Source organism: Arvicola amphibius, chromosome 18 (assembly GCF_903992535.2).
Source record: "Arvicola amphibius chromosome 18, mArvAmp1.2, whole genome shotgun sequence".
NCBI classification, from domain to species: Eukaryota; Metazoa; Chordata; class Mammalia; order Rodentia; family Cricetidae; genus Arvicola; species Arvicola amphibius.
Window position 1 is genome coordinate 19074435 of NC_052064.1, and position 17527 is coordinate 19091961.

At 47.1% G+C, this 17527-nt stretch overlaps 1 protein-coding gene across 1 annotated transcript; it reads right to left on the bottom strand.

Annotated features, from left to right (window-relative positions):
* Nucleotides 1-10369: 10369 nt before the first annotated feature.
* Tmem200c (transmembrane protein 200C) lies at nt 10370-12268 on the bottom strand. Its single transcript, XM_038315238.1, has one exon. It carries the CDS (start codon nt 12266-12268, stop codon nt 10370-10372), a length of 1899 nt encoding a protein of 632 aa, XP_038171166.1.
* Nucleotides 12269-17527: the final 5259 nt, after the last annotated feature.

Genomic DNA, 17527 nt, shown 5'->3' on the forward strand with positions numbered 1-17527 from the left:
ATTTCCTGTGTGAGAGTTCTGTCCTGCGGAACATGATACTGTTATACCTGCCCATAGATGGTACATATGTTTAAAGACGTGCGTGTAGGTGCCAAGTTGACAAGCAGATGAACCCTTGTTTTTTTTGTTTGTTTGTTTATTTGATTGTTTGTTTTCAAATTATGTCACTTTGGTTAAGCTGGACTTATTTTCTCAGAAGATTTGGATCCGGAAGACTCCGAGTTAGAGTTGGCCAAAGAAACAGTTTGCAGAGGGCAGAAGCCAAGTTGGGGAGGTCACTGGCTGAGATGAGTCTCCTCTGATTCTGAGATGCAGTGGGACTGGCTTTGCTTTGACATCCTCTCCGCAGCCGCCACTTTTCTGATGAGTGGCCCAAGAGCCAACAGTGGCCCCAGACCTCCCACTGCATGCTCAGGGCTGACCCATGGGGATGAGAGCTGTACAGAAACTCTGCATCCTTCCTTACACCCGAGGCTTCTGTTGGCTTCTCATGGTGAGGTCAGCACTGGCTTAACTAATGAAGAGGATGTTGTCCCTCAGATGCCTAACGGCTTTCTGAACCTTCTCCTTCACGGTGGCTCTCATAACTGCTCAAGGTCCCATTGTGTCGTGAAACTCCCTGTCTTGGAAATCTTAGTGTTTTCTTGAGCAACTCTCCTAGTCAGCTTTGAGGGTCAATTTAACATAGCCACAGTCATCTGAGAAAAACAGTTTCAGCTGAAAAACTACCCAGATCAGATTGGCGTGCACAGGTATTGCATGGCTCTGGGGGCCTTGGTTGTCAATTGATGCAGAAGGGTCCAGTCCACTGTGGGCGGCACCATCCCTAGACGGTCGGTGGTCTGGAGATGTCAAAGAAAGCTAGGTAAGCATGACCTTATGAACATCTGTCCACACTCCCAGGATGGAAGCATAGCTTCACAACGAACTCCAGAAAGCATTTCTGTTGCTAGCAATAACGGGAATAGGAAGCATACTTTATTATTTAAGTCTCATTTCAGCAGAAAAAAATGGGGGTAGTTTACAACATGTTGAAACATATTTTCATATCAAGCTGTGCTTACACCTGCTCAACAGTAGGGGGAGAGAGAGGCAGGGAAATCTGAACTTTTTAACAAATGCTGCTAAACTTCAAAAATAAAATAAAACAACTAAATATATATGAGTCATTTAGGGATAAAAGCATAAGAAAGTGATTTTACAGAAATCAGTCTAAAAATGAGGCATGGATTTATTCTTAAAAAAAAAAAAACCTCCTCAACTTAATAATACGCTTTTGAATAACTTACCGGCACCTTTGTAGCCCAACATACAATGAAGAAGATTGGTTAGTAATCAGTGCAGCTGCTCAGGAAAGATCAGACAAGGTAGATGGTTTTTAAACTAAATTTGCCTACTTGTTCTTTCCCAGTAGTGAAATTCCCAACACTTCTATGCCAACAGACTTCAGCTTAAATCCTTCACTGCAGCTAAAGAAAGCCAGAATGGGATGTGAAAACTCAGGATGCATTTAAATGACAGTTCAGCATGGGGCAGCCTGTGTGGCTGTAGCTAGGTTCAGAATCTTGTGGACAGGGTTATACTTGCTTGGGCTGTCCCAGGAAAACACAGAGACTAGCTCAGTGAAGACCAAGCCAGGAGGAATCTAGTTCATTCCAGGTGTGTGAACATCTGGTACCACTTTGAGAAGAGATCTTCAGATACTATGGCTAATACCCTCCCCGCTTAGAAATGCCCCAGCTTGATGGATCACATCCGAGCATGGCAGGTCATGTCTGAGCATGGAGCATCATGTCTGAACATGAACATGGCAGATCTTATCTGCAATCCCAGCATGTGGGAAGCTGGGGCAGGTTGCTTTTAGAGGCTGGCCTGGGCTTTATCCCAAAATTGAGGCCTCTTCACAAAACATAAACAAACAACAGATCAACCAAAGTCAGTGGTCACCAGAACAAATCTAACCCCTTTGGAAATCATGTGGCCATCTCTGGGTTTCCTGATTAATGTAATTCAAATTGAGGACCTTAGTTACATAATGAGTTATTCCTATTTTGTTTAAATTTAATTATGCAAATGAAGTTGAAATCAATTTCAGTGCTTATGACTTTGACATTTGTTTAGTACCTTCGCTTCCAGGACTTCCCCCACCCTCTGAAACACGTGGGTTTCCATTTATGACCATAATATTGACTGTAAATAGGTCTAATGAAAATATAAGCTATTTGATAGGAAAGTGACTCATTGATATGAGCTATTGAATTTGTAGCCAAACCTCCTGTGTGTGTGTGTGTGTGTGTGTGTGTGTGTTGGTAGCACACACGATACATTCCCAAGCCTGGACTGTGACTCAAGGATTGGTATTCATTGATTTCCTTCAGGTTGCTATCTACGGCATATAAACCCTGCCAATCCTATTAACCGCTTGAAGCAAGGCTTTCATCACGACACTTTGCGATTTTGTCTCTAAAGTATCTTTTTTCTCAGAACTCAAGGCATGCTTCACACTCCAGTGGCCCACTTCCTGCCACACGCAGAGTGCACACATGCCCAGGACCACGCAAGCATGACACTTGCTACTTAAAATTCCGTGAGTGCTTCTGCTGGTTTCAGCAGCTTGGTTCTGAAGTCTGCCATTCTAGGCCAAGGCCTAACACCGAGCACCTGACACCCATCAGTGTTCAACATTCCGGTAAATGTTCTGGATTGTGGTCCACGCTGTGGTGCGTCTCAGCCATTCTCTCCTTCAGCAGATTTTTCAGGATGCTAAGAAGTGGGAACAGGTTAAGACTCACTCTGAGATCTAGCTCCAAGTTGTATTGTCATTTTTTTTGGTTCACGGATTTATGTGCTGAAAGATGCCGGCTAGAGTACAAATCTTTCTTGATGCTGAGCTTGAGGCAAAGAGCGAGGCAGCGCGAGGTCTCCTCACGTTGGTGGCGGGAAAAGGAGGCTTATTCAGCCCTCCAGAGCTTATCGTGCAAGAGAGCGGCTCACCACTGGGATTTACCACTTCTTTCCAAATGGCTGTGGGAGGATGGCTACGTAAATTATACATCTCAACCTATTATGGAAACCAGTTTAATTAACAGGTTTTGAGGCATGTCGCGTTATAAACAACCGCTAAACAATTTCGTAAAACCGTGCTGGGCTCAAAGGCTGCCTCACGTCCGCTGGCACTGTCGTCCCTCAGGGCTCCAGCCGTACGCACCTGAAGTGAGCTCTTTTCCTATTTATTTCATTTCAGTTTTTTAAAACTATGATTTGAGGATTCATTCTTACAGGCTAGCCAGATGCTCTATTCAATTTATTTGCCAAGTATTAGGTTTAAGGGCCACCGACTTAATCAAGGGTGACTTTTGTTCCAGGCGGCAGAGAGCATTTATCGCTACACCTCTGGCTTAGGCAGAGGGTACGGTGTAAACAGAAGGAAGTTGCTCGTGTCTACACCCACTGGGAGGAAAAGTGAAAAGGGCAGACCATGAACTCTGGTCATGTTCTGGATCTTCATCCACAGACAAGAAGTAGCCAGTCAATTTATTCTCTGTGTGGGGATATGTAAAAATTGGGGAGAGAAAAATTCCCATCTTATCACCAACTTTCCCAAATTACTCTTTGGTCTCTTTTAGCTTATTATTATTAATATAATGCTTTCTCTCTCTCTTTTTTTTTCTAAAAATAAATGTCATTCTGGACAAGACTCATAAATCAAGAGCTGTTCTCAGGCATGAAGCTGAAATGAAATTAAGAATATAAATGGAAGAAACAGCGCAATCCAATAAACACACTCAAGTCATATTTAGTGCTCCCAACACTTGGAGCTGTGTGGTTACATAAGCAGGGGGATTAGTATTTAGCCATCGGATCAGCTCCTCTCATTTCCTCGCTCGCCCGCAGTGATTCTGTTTGTTCACTGACATCACGGATGGGGCCATGATTGATTTCAGCACTTCATCTTCAGTATTTCCAAGTTTTAAACCTCTGACCAATAACTATAGCCCTACAAAAGTGCCAATAGTGACTCTGACAGGAAAGGTTCAGTTGATAATATCTGTTGAATTTTATCTGAAATGGGGAGTGCTTTCACAACTCTCACGTTCATGGATTAGAAAAAAGGGATAAATGCGGCTTACACTTGTGCTAGTGTGTTTATGCAGTAGAAAGACTGTAAAGAACCAAGCAATTATGTGGAGAATTCATACAAGCAAACTGACACTTTTTTCTTGCAGTAGCAAAATCTGTGTTGAGAATAATTTTTGGCTCGCAAGTCTTCCTGCGGCTCTCAGGTAAACAAAATATTGAGCTGTGTTTTTAACTGCATTGTTCTGCTCTGCCCAAATCTGTTTCCAATGGCTATCCCAACATTACTGGCTCTTTAGAGATCAAAACGCATGATCGTCTGCTGGGCCACGAAGAAGATTCATTTGCAGAAGGATGTTTGGGTTATAAATAATTTTTCATTTTGCTGAGAATACACGTGTGTGTGTGTGTGTGTGTGTGAAATAACAATGCAGTTTTGCTATTAACAAAATCCTTTTCTCTGACATGTACAAGGTTGCAAATTGGTGTAGAAATCTGTAGAAATACATTAGTTAGCCTGCCTAGACTCTGTAGCTTGATAAACCATCCCCAATTGGATACTGTCTCCAGTCTTGGCGCTGTCTCAGAGCTCTTGAGAAAACGTCATCTTTCCCAGCAAGCTGGAATGACACCAGTGGCAAGTGACAAATCCCTTCCCAGTTTTTACCACATTATACATGCACTGAGAAAAAAAAAATCATCTCAAAATTTAAAATTTTTAACTCCAGTGTAATTTTCAGCCAACATGTATCTCAACTACATGTAACTCAGCAAAAATACTTCTTATTCATAATGATGGCTTCAGGATGTGGCTTCCTAGAGCCTGGAGAACTGTTGCTTCGACCCCATTAGTAAAAGTCAATTACACATGGAATCGTTAAATCTCTAATGGTGAGGAATGTGTACTGTGAGAGCTTCAGTGTTCAGGTCACTTTAATCCATGTTTAAAATATATTTCTGGTGAGCCGGGCGGTGGTGGCGCACGCCTTTAATCCCAGCACTCGGGAGGCAGAGGCAGGCGGATCTCTGTGAGTTCGAGGCCAGCCTGGTCTACAAGAGCTAGTTCCAGGACAGGCTCTAAAAAAGCTGCAGAGAAACCCTGTCTCGAAAAACCAAAAAAAAAAAAAAATATTTCTGCGACTTGCAAATGGGATATCTACTAATCTACATCTGTAGATACAAAGGCGTGAACACAGCTTTGTGTCTTTCTTGTAGAGAAACTGAGGAAAAGCGAAATCTAAACAGGCCTTATAAGAATCTTGTAGGGTTCTTTGCCTCCTGCCGTTCCTTAGACTGGTCCCGGGCTGACACTTCCTTCCCTATATTTTTGTACCTGTATGATCTATCAATCAGGACCCAACTAGAAAGCCCACATAACTATTTTGAAAGATTTGCTTACATTATATTGAAATCAGTGGTCATGTGCCTGTCTCAAAAATAACCCTATGGGTTCCTATGGTAGGAGCTATAGTTGATGCCTACTATGCTCTGAGAATAGCCTACTCCCTAACAAGCTCCCCCAAAACAATTCAGGGATAAATTTAAGCTGGGCTGGAAACAATGTGTCCAGTTCACCCTAAGGATTGCAGCTCTGGCTGACAGGTTATTTGCTTTTCTGTTAAGATTGTATCTCTACAACCTGAAATGGGAGACCCACTCACAGAGCAAAGAGAAGATACAAGACTGGGAGTAAAACAAAGTAGGGTGTGGGCCTCCTTTGCTTCCATTGACTGAATGTATTGATAAATAATATATAAATAATAATAAATAGAGTGGGGTTTCTTCCCCTGGAAGTTGAGTTAGTTAAAAGATAAATGTTTGAGCTTGTCAACCTCAAAACAACAGCTTCTTTTCGGCTACTGGACGTTATTAGATGTTTAGTATCAAATGGATTGATTTCAACAACACATTATGTTGAATTTCTTAAACACTGAGAAACATACACAAATGTCAAGTTATGCACTTTCTGAGAGGATGTTCTCTAAGGACTAGAAATGCTCCATGCCTTCATTCTAACACGTGTCTCTGCATACAATACAATTCAGTCCATAAAGCAGAGTAACCAAACGTTCTTGTTTTGAGAAAAAAAAATCATTTCCGGAGATGCTCGTCCTACTTCATCTTTTCTGTCTTTCTCCGGGATCCTCTTCCTGCTCCACAACAGGGCCTGGCATTTGACTGCTTCTCTTGACCCTGGCAGCTGAGCTCCCTACGGTCTCTAGGATTCACACTGTGGGGATCAGAAGCATAGCTACAGACAGATACAGGTTTTGTGATGCTCGGTGCACCACAAAGCAACACACCTGATTGATGAGGCAATGCACCATCTTAGCACTGAACTGTCACAAAAAGCCACGTGCATGGCTGGCATTAGTGAACAGATCTGGAGGAGTGTCCACTTAACGTTGAATAACAATGTATTTTCAGATGGTAGAGGCTTTCAAAGGGCCTCTGGCTCTGGGGAGGCAACCAGGTCACCAGGGTGGTGATGATTCCTGGGATGGTTCAAACCTGGTGCTGCATCACCAGGGTGGTCGGCCTTGGCAACTCTTGGAATACTTCAGCCCTGGCTGAATTTTATACTAGTTCTGTGCTTTCCTGACACCAGGGTGACCAGGTGACACCCCGTAAATACGAGTTTTATCTGGGTGTTGCCCGTTGGAAAGTAGCAGGAAGCCGTTTGACTGAATTTGTACTGACTGTCCAACTTGTGGAGACTTAGTCTAAAAAAAAAACATAATAGAAAACATCCATTTAAAGAAACTCATTTCATTTTGAAGAATTAAAAAAAGAACCCTCAGAAAGGAGTCCCTTAAAAAGGAAATTTCGGAACACATTCAGAGCTATAGTCAATCAAAAATTTAACATAACTTCAAATTTTTAATTCTTGATTTTAGCAGCTCCAAAAATATAATAAAAATATCTCCTATACAAAATGAAGCCAGTGACTATTATGCTTATATTTTATTTGTTATGTATGAGAAAATTATCCACCTTATGCTACAACCATTAATATAAGACCTTGTTTATAAATTAGAGGGAAGTAAAGTTTGTGTCTTGGCAAAATAATACTATATATAATACTATACACGTTCATCTACTTAGTTTGCACTGATATTGTAAGAAGCCTTTTGCTTTAAGTCCTTCAGCTAAAAAACAAAACAAAACCAAAATTCAAAAATCATCTTTTTGAGAAACCCACCGTGTCTGAAAAGTGACAGAGAACATGTTTGTGTGGCATGAGCATTTGATACTGACCCTGGGTCTGTCTGTGACCTCAGGAGGCTGGCTCTGGGATGTGTTCAGCTTCAGTAAACGAAAAGGGAGGAAATGGTGGCCAAATGCAGTGATGGGTTTTGGGCACTCATCCGCTGTTACGTAACAACATGGTCCTGTGCCACAATAAATCTACATCCTGGATCGAGGTCTTACTTCTGAAGATCTATTTTTTTTCTAATATACCTAAGTTATTAAGACTTTTCTATACAATAAATCTGTCCTTGTCCCTAACAACTGGGTGATAAATTTAGACTACTAATTACTTTTCTGAAATTTGCTTATATAATTGTGCTTCACATTCACTGAATTTTTTGTGCGCCAAGAATTGTTCTAAGTCCTTTAAGCATATTAGTTTATTTAGCCCTCACTTGAATAATTAATCCTATGAGTCAAATGCTATTATTATTGCTATTTAACAGCCTCAGAAACGCAGGCCGTGTTATATAAGCCCTGGAAGTCACACTCCGTGTTCTACTGATTTACACATTGGGTTTTTAAACCTAAAATTATTCTGTGAATAAAAAAAGAAGCCCACATGAAATAAGTCTGCTTAGCAGTTGATGCTGTTAGAAATAAAACTGGTGAAACTTTTATAGCACTTCTTGCACCAAGCCTGTTACAAGCACTTTATACGTAGATTAGATTATTTCATCAACTTTTTATACCGTTGACATAGGTTGTGTTTTTATTCCTACTATATAGAGAGGGAAGTTGAGACAACAGAAATCTAAGTGTTTGTTTATTCTGATCAATATCAATAAGCCACAAATACCAATACCTGCAGTCAGTTGTTTAGGTTGAATTTTCTGGTTTGCACGGGAAAAATTTGATTCTATTCATTCCTCTTTAGTTAGGCTATGGGAGAGTAACTTCACAGTTCATTAAATATCATCATGTTGCATTTCCTGAGGACTGGAAACAGGGCCCCTTTTAGCATTTCACTTAAACACTCTCTAAAGGCAAAACGGAAACACAATGTTACCAGGGGCTTTTATTGCTTTTGTTTGTCCCTTAATTGTTAGAAACTCACTTTTGCTGTATAGAAAAGTTCAATAAATTAACCCGGAGATTCAAAGTGAGTCATTAGCTTAATGTGTACAGTCCGCGGGAAGACTGGTGCCTCTTAAACTTTATTACAGAAAGTTACGCCAGCAGAAGTTTATGCAATATATCACTCTGTGCTACGTTGTGTGTACAAATAGAAGATTGTATCCAGCATAAATCCAATACTCTGAATTTAAGTTAAGCTTTTAGGGCTGAAGGGGATCACAGAGATTGCATCATTCACCAGAGGCCCAGGGGGATTAAGAGATTTGCCTGTGGTTCTGCAGATGCTGAATACCTACCCCAGATTGCAGCAGCCTGGGGCGATGCCTGATCTGCTGCTGCAGAAGGCGGAAGATACATCACAATGGTAATAATAAGACAGTAGCCCCTGTGTTAAATTAAGTCTGTCTTCTGGAACTCTGCTGCCCTCTGCCCTCTGCCCGCTGCTCTTCTGCCTACTCTGCAGTTGTTCCCCTTAGAGCTGTGTGGGTTTTTTAACCCTCTCTTACAGATTTGATGGCGGAGGCCTATCTCTACAGCACTAGGAGCTTCACAGTTAGCCAGTGCCACTGAGCTCCTTCCGTCCTGAAACCACACACCTGCTGCAGCTTGACTGGTCACTCATGGGGAGCAACACAAGCTAGTGACACTTTTTTTTTTTTTTTTTTTTTTTTTAAGCAGTGTTTCTGTCTTCTGCAATGAGTCTCAGATCGCCCTCAGAGGAAGACGGAAGGGAACTGTAATTTTTTTTTGTTGTTGTTGTTGTTTTCTGGTCTTGACAATTGACTGACTGATGGAATGTAAACTAGTTCTGAAATACAATAACACTGCTGTGCCTTACGTGAGCCATAGAGGCAAGACCACGAGCCTCAAACAGAGATCAAATAAAGAAACAGGAGTGGATGGGGAGAGGATCTTAAACCTGGCACCCCTGTAAATGAACCTGGAGGTTAAGTACAAGTATTATAAGAAGATAGTAATTACTCAAGGTTCCATTCTACTTAAAAGACAAACTCTCAAGGGCCATAGACTTCTCTGTGTCTTCACGTCACACACTGGAAATGAATCAGTGCACTCACACATCTGTCATTTGGGGAAAAGGTGACTAATGTCTTTACAGACGGATACTTTGAATTTATGAGAGACCTTGTTAATTGTTTACTGTGCTCTAGAGTCATGAGTTCCCAGGCAAAACGAGGCAAGGTTATGTTTAACTGTTTGGAAACTTTTTATTTTTAAAAAAAAGACTTTAAATACTAATGTTACCTTCCATACAGGTGTGATAATACTCAGTAACACATGGTGGACTTGGTATTGTGAGTTAAGGGATTAACAGTCCAGTCTAGTTGCTGGCACCCTCCGCATACCCTGGTAGCAAAATGCAAACATCCTTTTGAAAAATAGAGTCCTTTGGACAGCTGTAGCGCGGGGAGCAGGGTAAGGCAAGGGAACCCTCCCTCCAAGTTCATGCTTTGACGTCACCTAGCAAGATCAATTCTAAGAGAACCGACTCTTCTAGGCTCTTCAAGAAGAGGGACATAAAAAGCTTGTCATTTATTCACAAGCAGCTATGGACAAGGTCAGCAGCAGAGTACAGGGGCGGGGCAAGTCAGGGGAAGGGACAAAGAAAAATCGGAGTAAAGTGCAGAGTTATTGTCAAAAATATATTATTTTGAGCCTAGGAAAATTAAAGAGATTTTTATCTAATGAACTAAACTGTGACCTTATAATACATCCGGTTTTCATGGAACATACAATCACCATCGGACATAAAAAGACGACTGTTTTTTGTTTTTGTTTTTGTTTTTTGTTTTTGTTTTTAAATTGTTGTCTACACGAATCTTGTGAACGCAATTCAAGGATAACATTCTGCAGCTCTTTGGATATTGAATGGTTTCCTCGGACCTGTCCACAAGGAAATGGATTGGGGTTCCAGTGGGACTCTCCTTTCCCTGCCCCCCTCTCCCTAGGTGGAAGAAGAGCTTTCCAGTTCCGGGTCCTCTACTCCTGGGGTGTGAGACCTGGAAATCAGAAAGAGTTTCTCCTTGTTTGTAAACTGCCTCTGAACAAACCGAGGCTGCTCCGCCCTACTTGTCTCTGGACTGGACCGCTCCGGGGAGCTAGGCTCGGTACCGGGATCCGTGGCATCCGCACAGTCTAGCCTTTTCCGGGCCACCACGTCCACGACCGACTCCACAGAGGTGTCGGCCTCCCTCAGGGGGGTGTAGCCCTTATTGCTGCAGGACTGCTCATCCGACTGAGATCCCTGCGAGTCCCGACGGACGAGGGGCGTGTCCTCGGGGCACAGAGGGAGCGAGGGCGTGGCGGCTGAATCCGGAGGGCTGGAGTCCAGGTCCGCTGCGTGCGGGGAGGGCGGGGGCTCCGGCGACGGTTGAGCCCGGTAGTCCAGGAGCCCACTGGTGCTGCGGCGCCGCCAGGCCGCGTACCTGCCGGTCCTGGGCAGGCGGCCGCCCTGCCCCCTGGCGGTGCATGCTGTCGCCGAACCCTCGGGCTCCTCAGGCTCACCGGACGCCCAGCGCGCCCCGCCTTCGGCTCCCCGGAGGTCAGTCAGGCTCAGGTCCAGTCCTTCCCTCGGGAGATCCCGGGATCCGCGTTCCCCGGGCGGCCTGTGCCAGCTGCAGCTTGCTCCCTCCGAGTCCCCATCTCTGTCCCGGTCCCCTTGCAAAGGCAGCAGTGCAAAGGCGCTCAGTGAGGAGCCCACGAGGGAACTGGCGGTGCTCTGGCGACCCCAACTCCCGGTAGGGCTGCAGGGCGCCGGACTACTGCTGCCACTGGCGGCCGCGGTGACAGTGGCAGTGGCCGCAGCTACCGCGGCAACTGTGGTCCGGCGACGGCCAGCCCCGCTGGAGCGCTCACGGTAGATACTGTACACCGCCTCAGCCAGGCTCGGGGGCTCCCGAGGACAGCGCGGAGATGAAACCAGGTCTGGCGGGGACCCTGCATCTCGAGTCACACCGCCACCTCCTCCCAGCCCGGCGGGCTGGGGCCATGAACCTCTGGCCAGCATTGCAGTGGCCCCGAAGGCATCTGCAGAGCCCGTGCAGCTACCAGGTTTCAGCTCCAGACCCTGAGATTGCACGTAGCTGAGAAAGCCATTGAGCGGCGCTGCCCTAGGGGGCGCAGATCCGGGGGCGGCGGTGGAGGAGGAAGCTGCGGCTGCAGCGGCTGCAGCTGCTGCTGCTGCCAGATCTTTGGCGCGGAGGCTGTGTACGTCGATGACGGTCGAGTAGAGGTCCCGCAGATTGATGATCTTGGTCTTCTTGTCCCTGTTCTCATGGAGCACTGCGTTGGCGCAAATGAAGAGGAAGATGCCGATACCCATGATGAGGGGCCCAAAGACCTTGAGCTTGTCTGAGTGCAAGTAGCCTGAGACGATTCTGAAGAAGAAGCCCACCGAGGTGGTGGAGGAGGAGGAAGGGGATGTGGCTGCAGATCTAGTAGGAGGCGAACTCCTGGGCCCGCCCACAGAACTCGAGTTGACACCCCCTGGGGTCCCAGAGTGGCTCTTGGTTGGGTTTTTGCTGCCACTGCTGTTGTTGCCAGTGGTCCCAAAGCGATGGCTACCCTCCACAGGCAGTAGCTGCTTGCCGCCTCCTCTGTTGGCTGCGTTGGCTTTTGGCCAGTAACCCACCACGGCCATGGCTATACCCACCAACAGCACTAGGATTCCGCAAAGGGCAATAAGCCCCGAGATGGAGCACAGCTTTAGCTTGCCTTTCACTACCACCACGTCGTTCTTACGCCTCTTCTTGGCTTTCCTCTTGCGTTTAGGAACCTGGCTGGGGGGCCGGAGGGGATCCTGCTTTCTGGCGGATATCCTCAGTAGGCCACCGGTGGCGATCATGGCGAACTGGTGGGTGGAGTTCAGGGCTAGCCCCTAGGGCTGGGGCCGAAGCCTGAGCGCCAACTGCCCTCTAGATCCTTGGCCACCTCCTCCTGCAGCAAAGCAGAGGAACACAGTGAGAGGATGCAGGCTTGGCTGCAGCAACATCCCCCGTGCCAGGGTTGCCCCTGATCCTGGATCCAACTCCAGGTGTGTCTCCACCCCCACCTCAAGGCCAAGTGCTGTGTACGCAGACCACACTTGGGTCTGTGTAACTGAAGAGAAAGGTGGTTTGAAACAGTTCGAGAAAGCTTTCACCACCACCACCACCCCGCCCCCACATGCTGCAAGGGTGACCTCGTGGTACCGTTCATCTGAAAGCCTCCTGGCTGGCAGCCAGTGGTATTCCTACCATCCTTATAAACTCAGTGAATGTGGGGGCTCCAAGTAGTGTGTGAGGGCTTTCTTGGTCAGCACCTCTGTGTTCTCACCCTGCCTCTCTCTGCAATGGAAAAGTTCCCCAAAGGAGGGGCTTCCGGGCCGCATCAGGCCTCTGAGCCAGGAGCTTGCCCCATGTGAGCCGAAAGTCACTAAACAGTTCTGAAAGTTAGTAGTGTATAAAAAGAAAGGAATTCATTTCCCAGGATGAGAGCGAAACACCACACACTGGCAGAATGGCTTACTTCAGATAACTGACAGGGTGTATTGTCCAGAAAATCTCAGAACTACTACTTCAATACCAACAACAAATCTTTCCATAAAGTTGCCTCTTGGCTACCCCTGTCCTAGGGCAATGGGTAAGCACAGCCCCTCCCAGTCCTCTTGTCGCCACCCTGCAACATCTGGAAAGCTTCTTGGTGTGGAATATTTCCATTTAGGTAACTGTTATGTAACCACGCTCTTCCTTCTGGCTTTCTGTCCTCCCCTGGAGGAACTCCCTCTAAAGGTCTCCTGTGCTAGATTTCATCAGGGAATCCGAGAGGTCCCCTGCAATCTCCGGAAGAAATAGCCTTTCTCTTACGTGGGAAAATTTCAGTACTAAAACAACAACAGAGAACTCGGCCACAACAGCGTCTGGCCCTTTATTAATGCACCAAGAACCCCAGTGTTCAAATGAAGAATCAATTAGCTGGGTAAAGCAGTCTACCGTAGTGCTGATTTATAAGAATACCTTCCCACACATAAAAGCTGTTTGCTTCCTCCTTTTCTCTGAAGGTCATTTTGAGGAAGAGGAGTGGTGGCAAGGGTGGCCTAATTCTGGGAAGCTCTTTGGGTTGTTGGCTATACAGTCTAAGTAGGAGCAAGAACTGAGGCCTGCTTCTGGCTATCTGTCAGCTGTCAGGAGTCCCACTCTGCTGGGTCCTCAGAGTGCATTCTCTGTCCCAGTGGTAGTGTTCCCTCCTGTAATAGAGATGTTGAAATTAAGGGCATTATGTGGCTTTAAAGATACAGAGGGCAACCACAGCCCTTTGAGTATATGATTCCTTCGAGACAGTCCACGTAGTAGAATAAATTATCCTCGGAAAATGTAAGTTACTTGGGTAGAATTTTGCTTCTAAATGGTGCTTAGGTGAATAACTCTGGCCCCTGACTCTCTCAGAACGTCAGCCTGGGTAGGATCTTTCCTCCACGTGGCAAGCAAATAGCAGTCAGGTTTATATATTGCTTGCAAACCGGCATCTCTTTGGGTCTTGGTTGGAATTTAATAGAGAAATGTTAAATGTTTCGGGGGGGGGGAGTCAATGGTGAGACTATATCTGCAAACCTTTAAAATTTGTTTTTTTAAAGGTCCTGGGCCAATAAACATAAATACTGAATAGACATGACAGACTGTCCCCATGCTTGTATTGCATATATGGTTGCAACATAGATAGTGTTGTTTTAACTGAACTGTAAGGCTTCAGTGTCTTGAATTATCTTGAGGTCTGGATTGACTTCACGAGTCTTTAAGGTCCAGGCATTTTAGAAACAAAGCCAGCTCCAGCCTGCAGGGTGGCTCTCTGAAGGGAGACGTTTTTTGTTGGACACAAATCAGGTGCCCCCTCCCCCCTCCACCCGTGCTGGATGTCTTGGAGGAGGAAGGGACCTTCCTCTTCTGCAAACCAGTTTTACATCCCGCAGAATATAAAGAAAGTTGGAATGGATTTCAACAATGGTTTACAGACGATATTTAAAATTAGTTTTTAATAGCTGGTAATTAGTTCCCTAGTTTATTATGCTTTCAGCTCGCTTGACAACTGAACTCCTTTTCAGTGTCTCACGATCTGGCACAGAATACTGACAAAGGTCAGGTGCCACGGAAAAGCCCCTTTGATGCTTTCCTTAGACCTAACGAAGAAAAACAAACTTAGCAGCGGGTGTCGTTTGCCTTCTCAACTGGCTGCCTGGCGTGAGTCCTGCCTTGGTTAAGGAATGGAGGATGGGGAAATCAAATGAGGGATGTCTAAAAATACAACTGCTTCCAAGAGAGAGATTCAAGTTCTCTGTTCATGATGGATCGAGCCCGGCGTTAGAGACTCAGGGCCCCAGGTTGCGCTCCATACTGTGCCCCGCACCCAACCTAGGTCCTCGACCCCCGGCCCCTGGCCCTAGGGCCGTGAGTCTCTTGCCCTTGCTTTGGTTTAGTCACATGAGTGCAGCAGCTGCAAGTCCGCCTCTGGAGGGAGGACGGGCTGGAGCGACGTGAAGGCAATCCCCAACTCGCTTTTTCTGGGCAGCGCAACCCTGGTAGCACGCCCAGGAGAACACCTGGCTCGGAACATCCGCCAACCCGCCTGGGCTGAGGGACAGGCGGGCTGGTGAAGGGCGCTCGGAGGCCGGGGATTGACAGGATTGCTCAAAATGGAGGCACACTAAGCAAACAATAATCTCTCACTTACCCAGGGAGACCGGGGCAGCTCGGGAGACACAAAGAACCATGGAGAAACTTTTCAGCCCGAGCCGACGGCGGAGCGCAGGGACAGCGCCCCGGGGCCCCGGGCGCAAAGGCTGGACAGCTCGGCCGGGACGAACCTGCTCCAGGGGCTCGCCGTTCCCTCGGGCGCGGTGGCGGGAGCCATTTCCAAGAGTTTCCAAGAAGTGTCAGGTCCTCCGCAGCCCGCGCGCCGCCTGGAGCCCTTCTTCTCTCGGGCGCGCCTCCTCGGCTACCACTGTCCCCTCCCGTCGCGCTCCCCGCTGGCCCCTGCGGCCGCGCGCTCTCCGGCCTTGCGCTTCTTTTGTGTGGCTGCGGCGCGCCGGGCTTCGCCGGGTGGAGTTGAGCCCGCGGCGGCTGCTCCGGGCGGCCGGACTGGCGGCTGTTGCTAAGAGACAGGAGCCATGACACAGGGAAATTGCGGCAGGATGGCAGTCGGTACCCGGCCCGGCTTGGCTCTCAGGGGGCGCACCCGCCCCCCCCGCCCCGCCCCCAAGCACCCCAGCCCCTCCCCCGCCCGCCGCCCGTCCCTTCGGAAGCGACTTGTCCCCCTTCCCAGGAGGGGCGTCAGGGGAGCCGACACCTGCACCGCGCGCTTGAGCCAGGTCGGGGCGCGATCGCGCAAGGCAGGATTCTGGACGCCGCTGAGCCGCCGTCTGCCTCAGCTGACAGCTCGTTCGGTTTCTCCCAACTACCTGTCTGAGCAACAAACCCAAGAGGATCCAAAGAAAGGCCAGCCCCTCCCAGGGAGTCCCCTATCAGCATCCTGAAGCCAGAGAGTAGTCTCCAGTTCGCTATTTCTTCTGGCCCCTCTCCTCTCTGTTTTTCCTTTTCTTTCACTCCCTTAACCCCCGCCCCCCCCCCGTTGGTTCTTTTCTTTTGTAGCTCCTACTCTACAGGGTACATAGTCTTGCTGCCCCCTGCCCGCTCCCACCTACACTTGGGAGTTTGTAAATGCCCCTCCAAAACACAGTAAGTTGTTCTCCAGCGAACCCCGCCCGGGAGGGGCGGAGCGGACCCCACAAAGCTGGGCGCATCATCGGACTCACGGAAACCTCTGTCAGATCGCACTTCTGCAGAACTAGGCTGTGTAACCGGCCTTAAGGGACCTCGGTGACTTCCTGGGATGTGGGCAGCTGGGGTTCAATTGAGATTAAGATAGGTTTGGAGATGCTCCCTTAGGTGGACCCTGCTATTCCGACCCTAGGAGGTTACCCACGCCCTCAAATCGAAACTCATTCTCCAGGAATGAGAATCAGGGTTAGTATCAAAGAGGAGAGGTGGGGGTAGGGAGGTTGTCCAAACTCCCTACGTCATTTGAAAGGAAGAGCGCACACACACACACACACACACACACACACACACACACACACACACTTGTCTGAGCGCGGCGAGGGGGGAGGAGGAAGCACCTATTTCCTATCTTCCTTCTTTCAACTACATAGTAGAAATGACAGGGAAAAGAGTTTTCAAATGGAATTTCCCCACGGAGTGCCGAGAAAGTTAGAAAGGTTTCAATTAGTCATTAAAACGGGGTGGCCAGAATTCAGGCAGAGAGGAACAGAAAAACAGATAAAACCGAGACTGTCTAAAATTGGGCAAGGATATTTGGGCAGTGACGGTAGTGGGTGCTGTTTACTGTTCAAGGGTGTAACAGGATGACTCTTGAACCTACAGATCAAGCCCTTGAGGTTGTTCTAAAAGTACACAGTGTCTCGGGAATATGATTGCACATAAAGAACAATAAAGACACTGAATAGAGGGTCCATGATAAAGGTGAATAACAATCAGTGAAGCAGGGATGGAGGTGCTGGGGAGATCGGAAGGATGAGTCCCACGGGATGTTTCAAAGGTAACCTTTGCCATCTTTCTCCAGATCTATGAATCTGGGCTGTGATTGGAGTTTCAACCCGACCTCCTTCCATGCATTTTTGCTCAGCACCAGAATATTAGAAAACAAACGTCAACAAAGGAAGCGCTTCCGACCCCACAGTGGAATGTCTCCTTTTACGGGAATCCCTGCAAAGGAAAAGTAACTCAACTCCTTCCAGGGGTTTGCTAAAGCCTTTTGGCTCAGAATCCTCGCATTTCTTGAACCCGATAATGATCTGGTGTTTTGTACAAAGATTGCAGCCCGCAGCCCCATTTCATCACAGAGCTGATTGCTAAGGGCCAAATGGCAACTCTCACCCTCTGTCCTGCAGGGCTACATACACACAGGAAAAATAATGAAGAACTGCTTTCAGATTTTAGGCAGATCAAGCAGGTTAACAGTGCCACTCTCTGCATAAATTATAGTCACGAGGCGCACATTGAAAACTCATTTGATGGAGAAGAAAAAGAAATCTCTGTCTTGACAGGGCAGGGGT

Bases quoted from the DNA above. Each gene is read 5' to 3' on its own strand.
- Tmem200c (XM_038315238.1), bottom strand. From the start codon at position 12,268: ATGATCGCCACCGGTGGCCTACTGAGGATATCCGCCAGAAAGCAGGAT.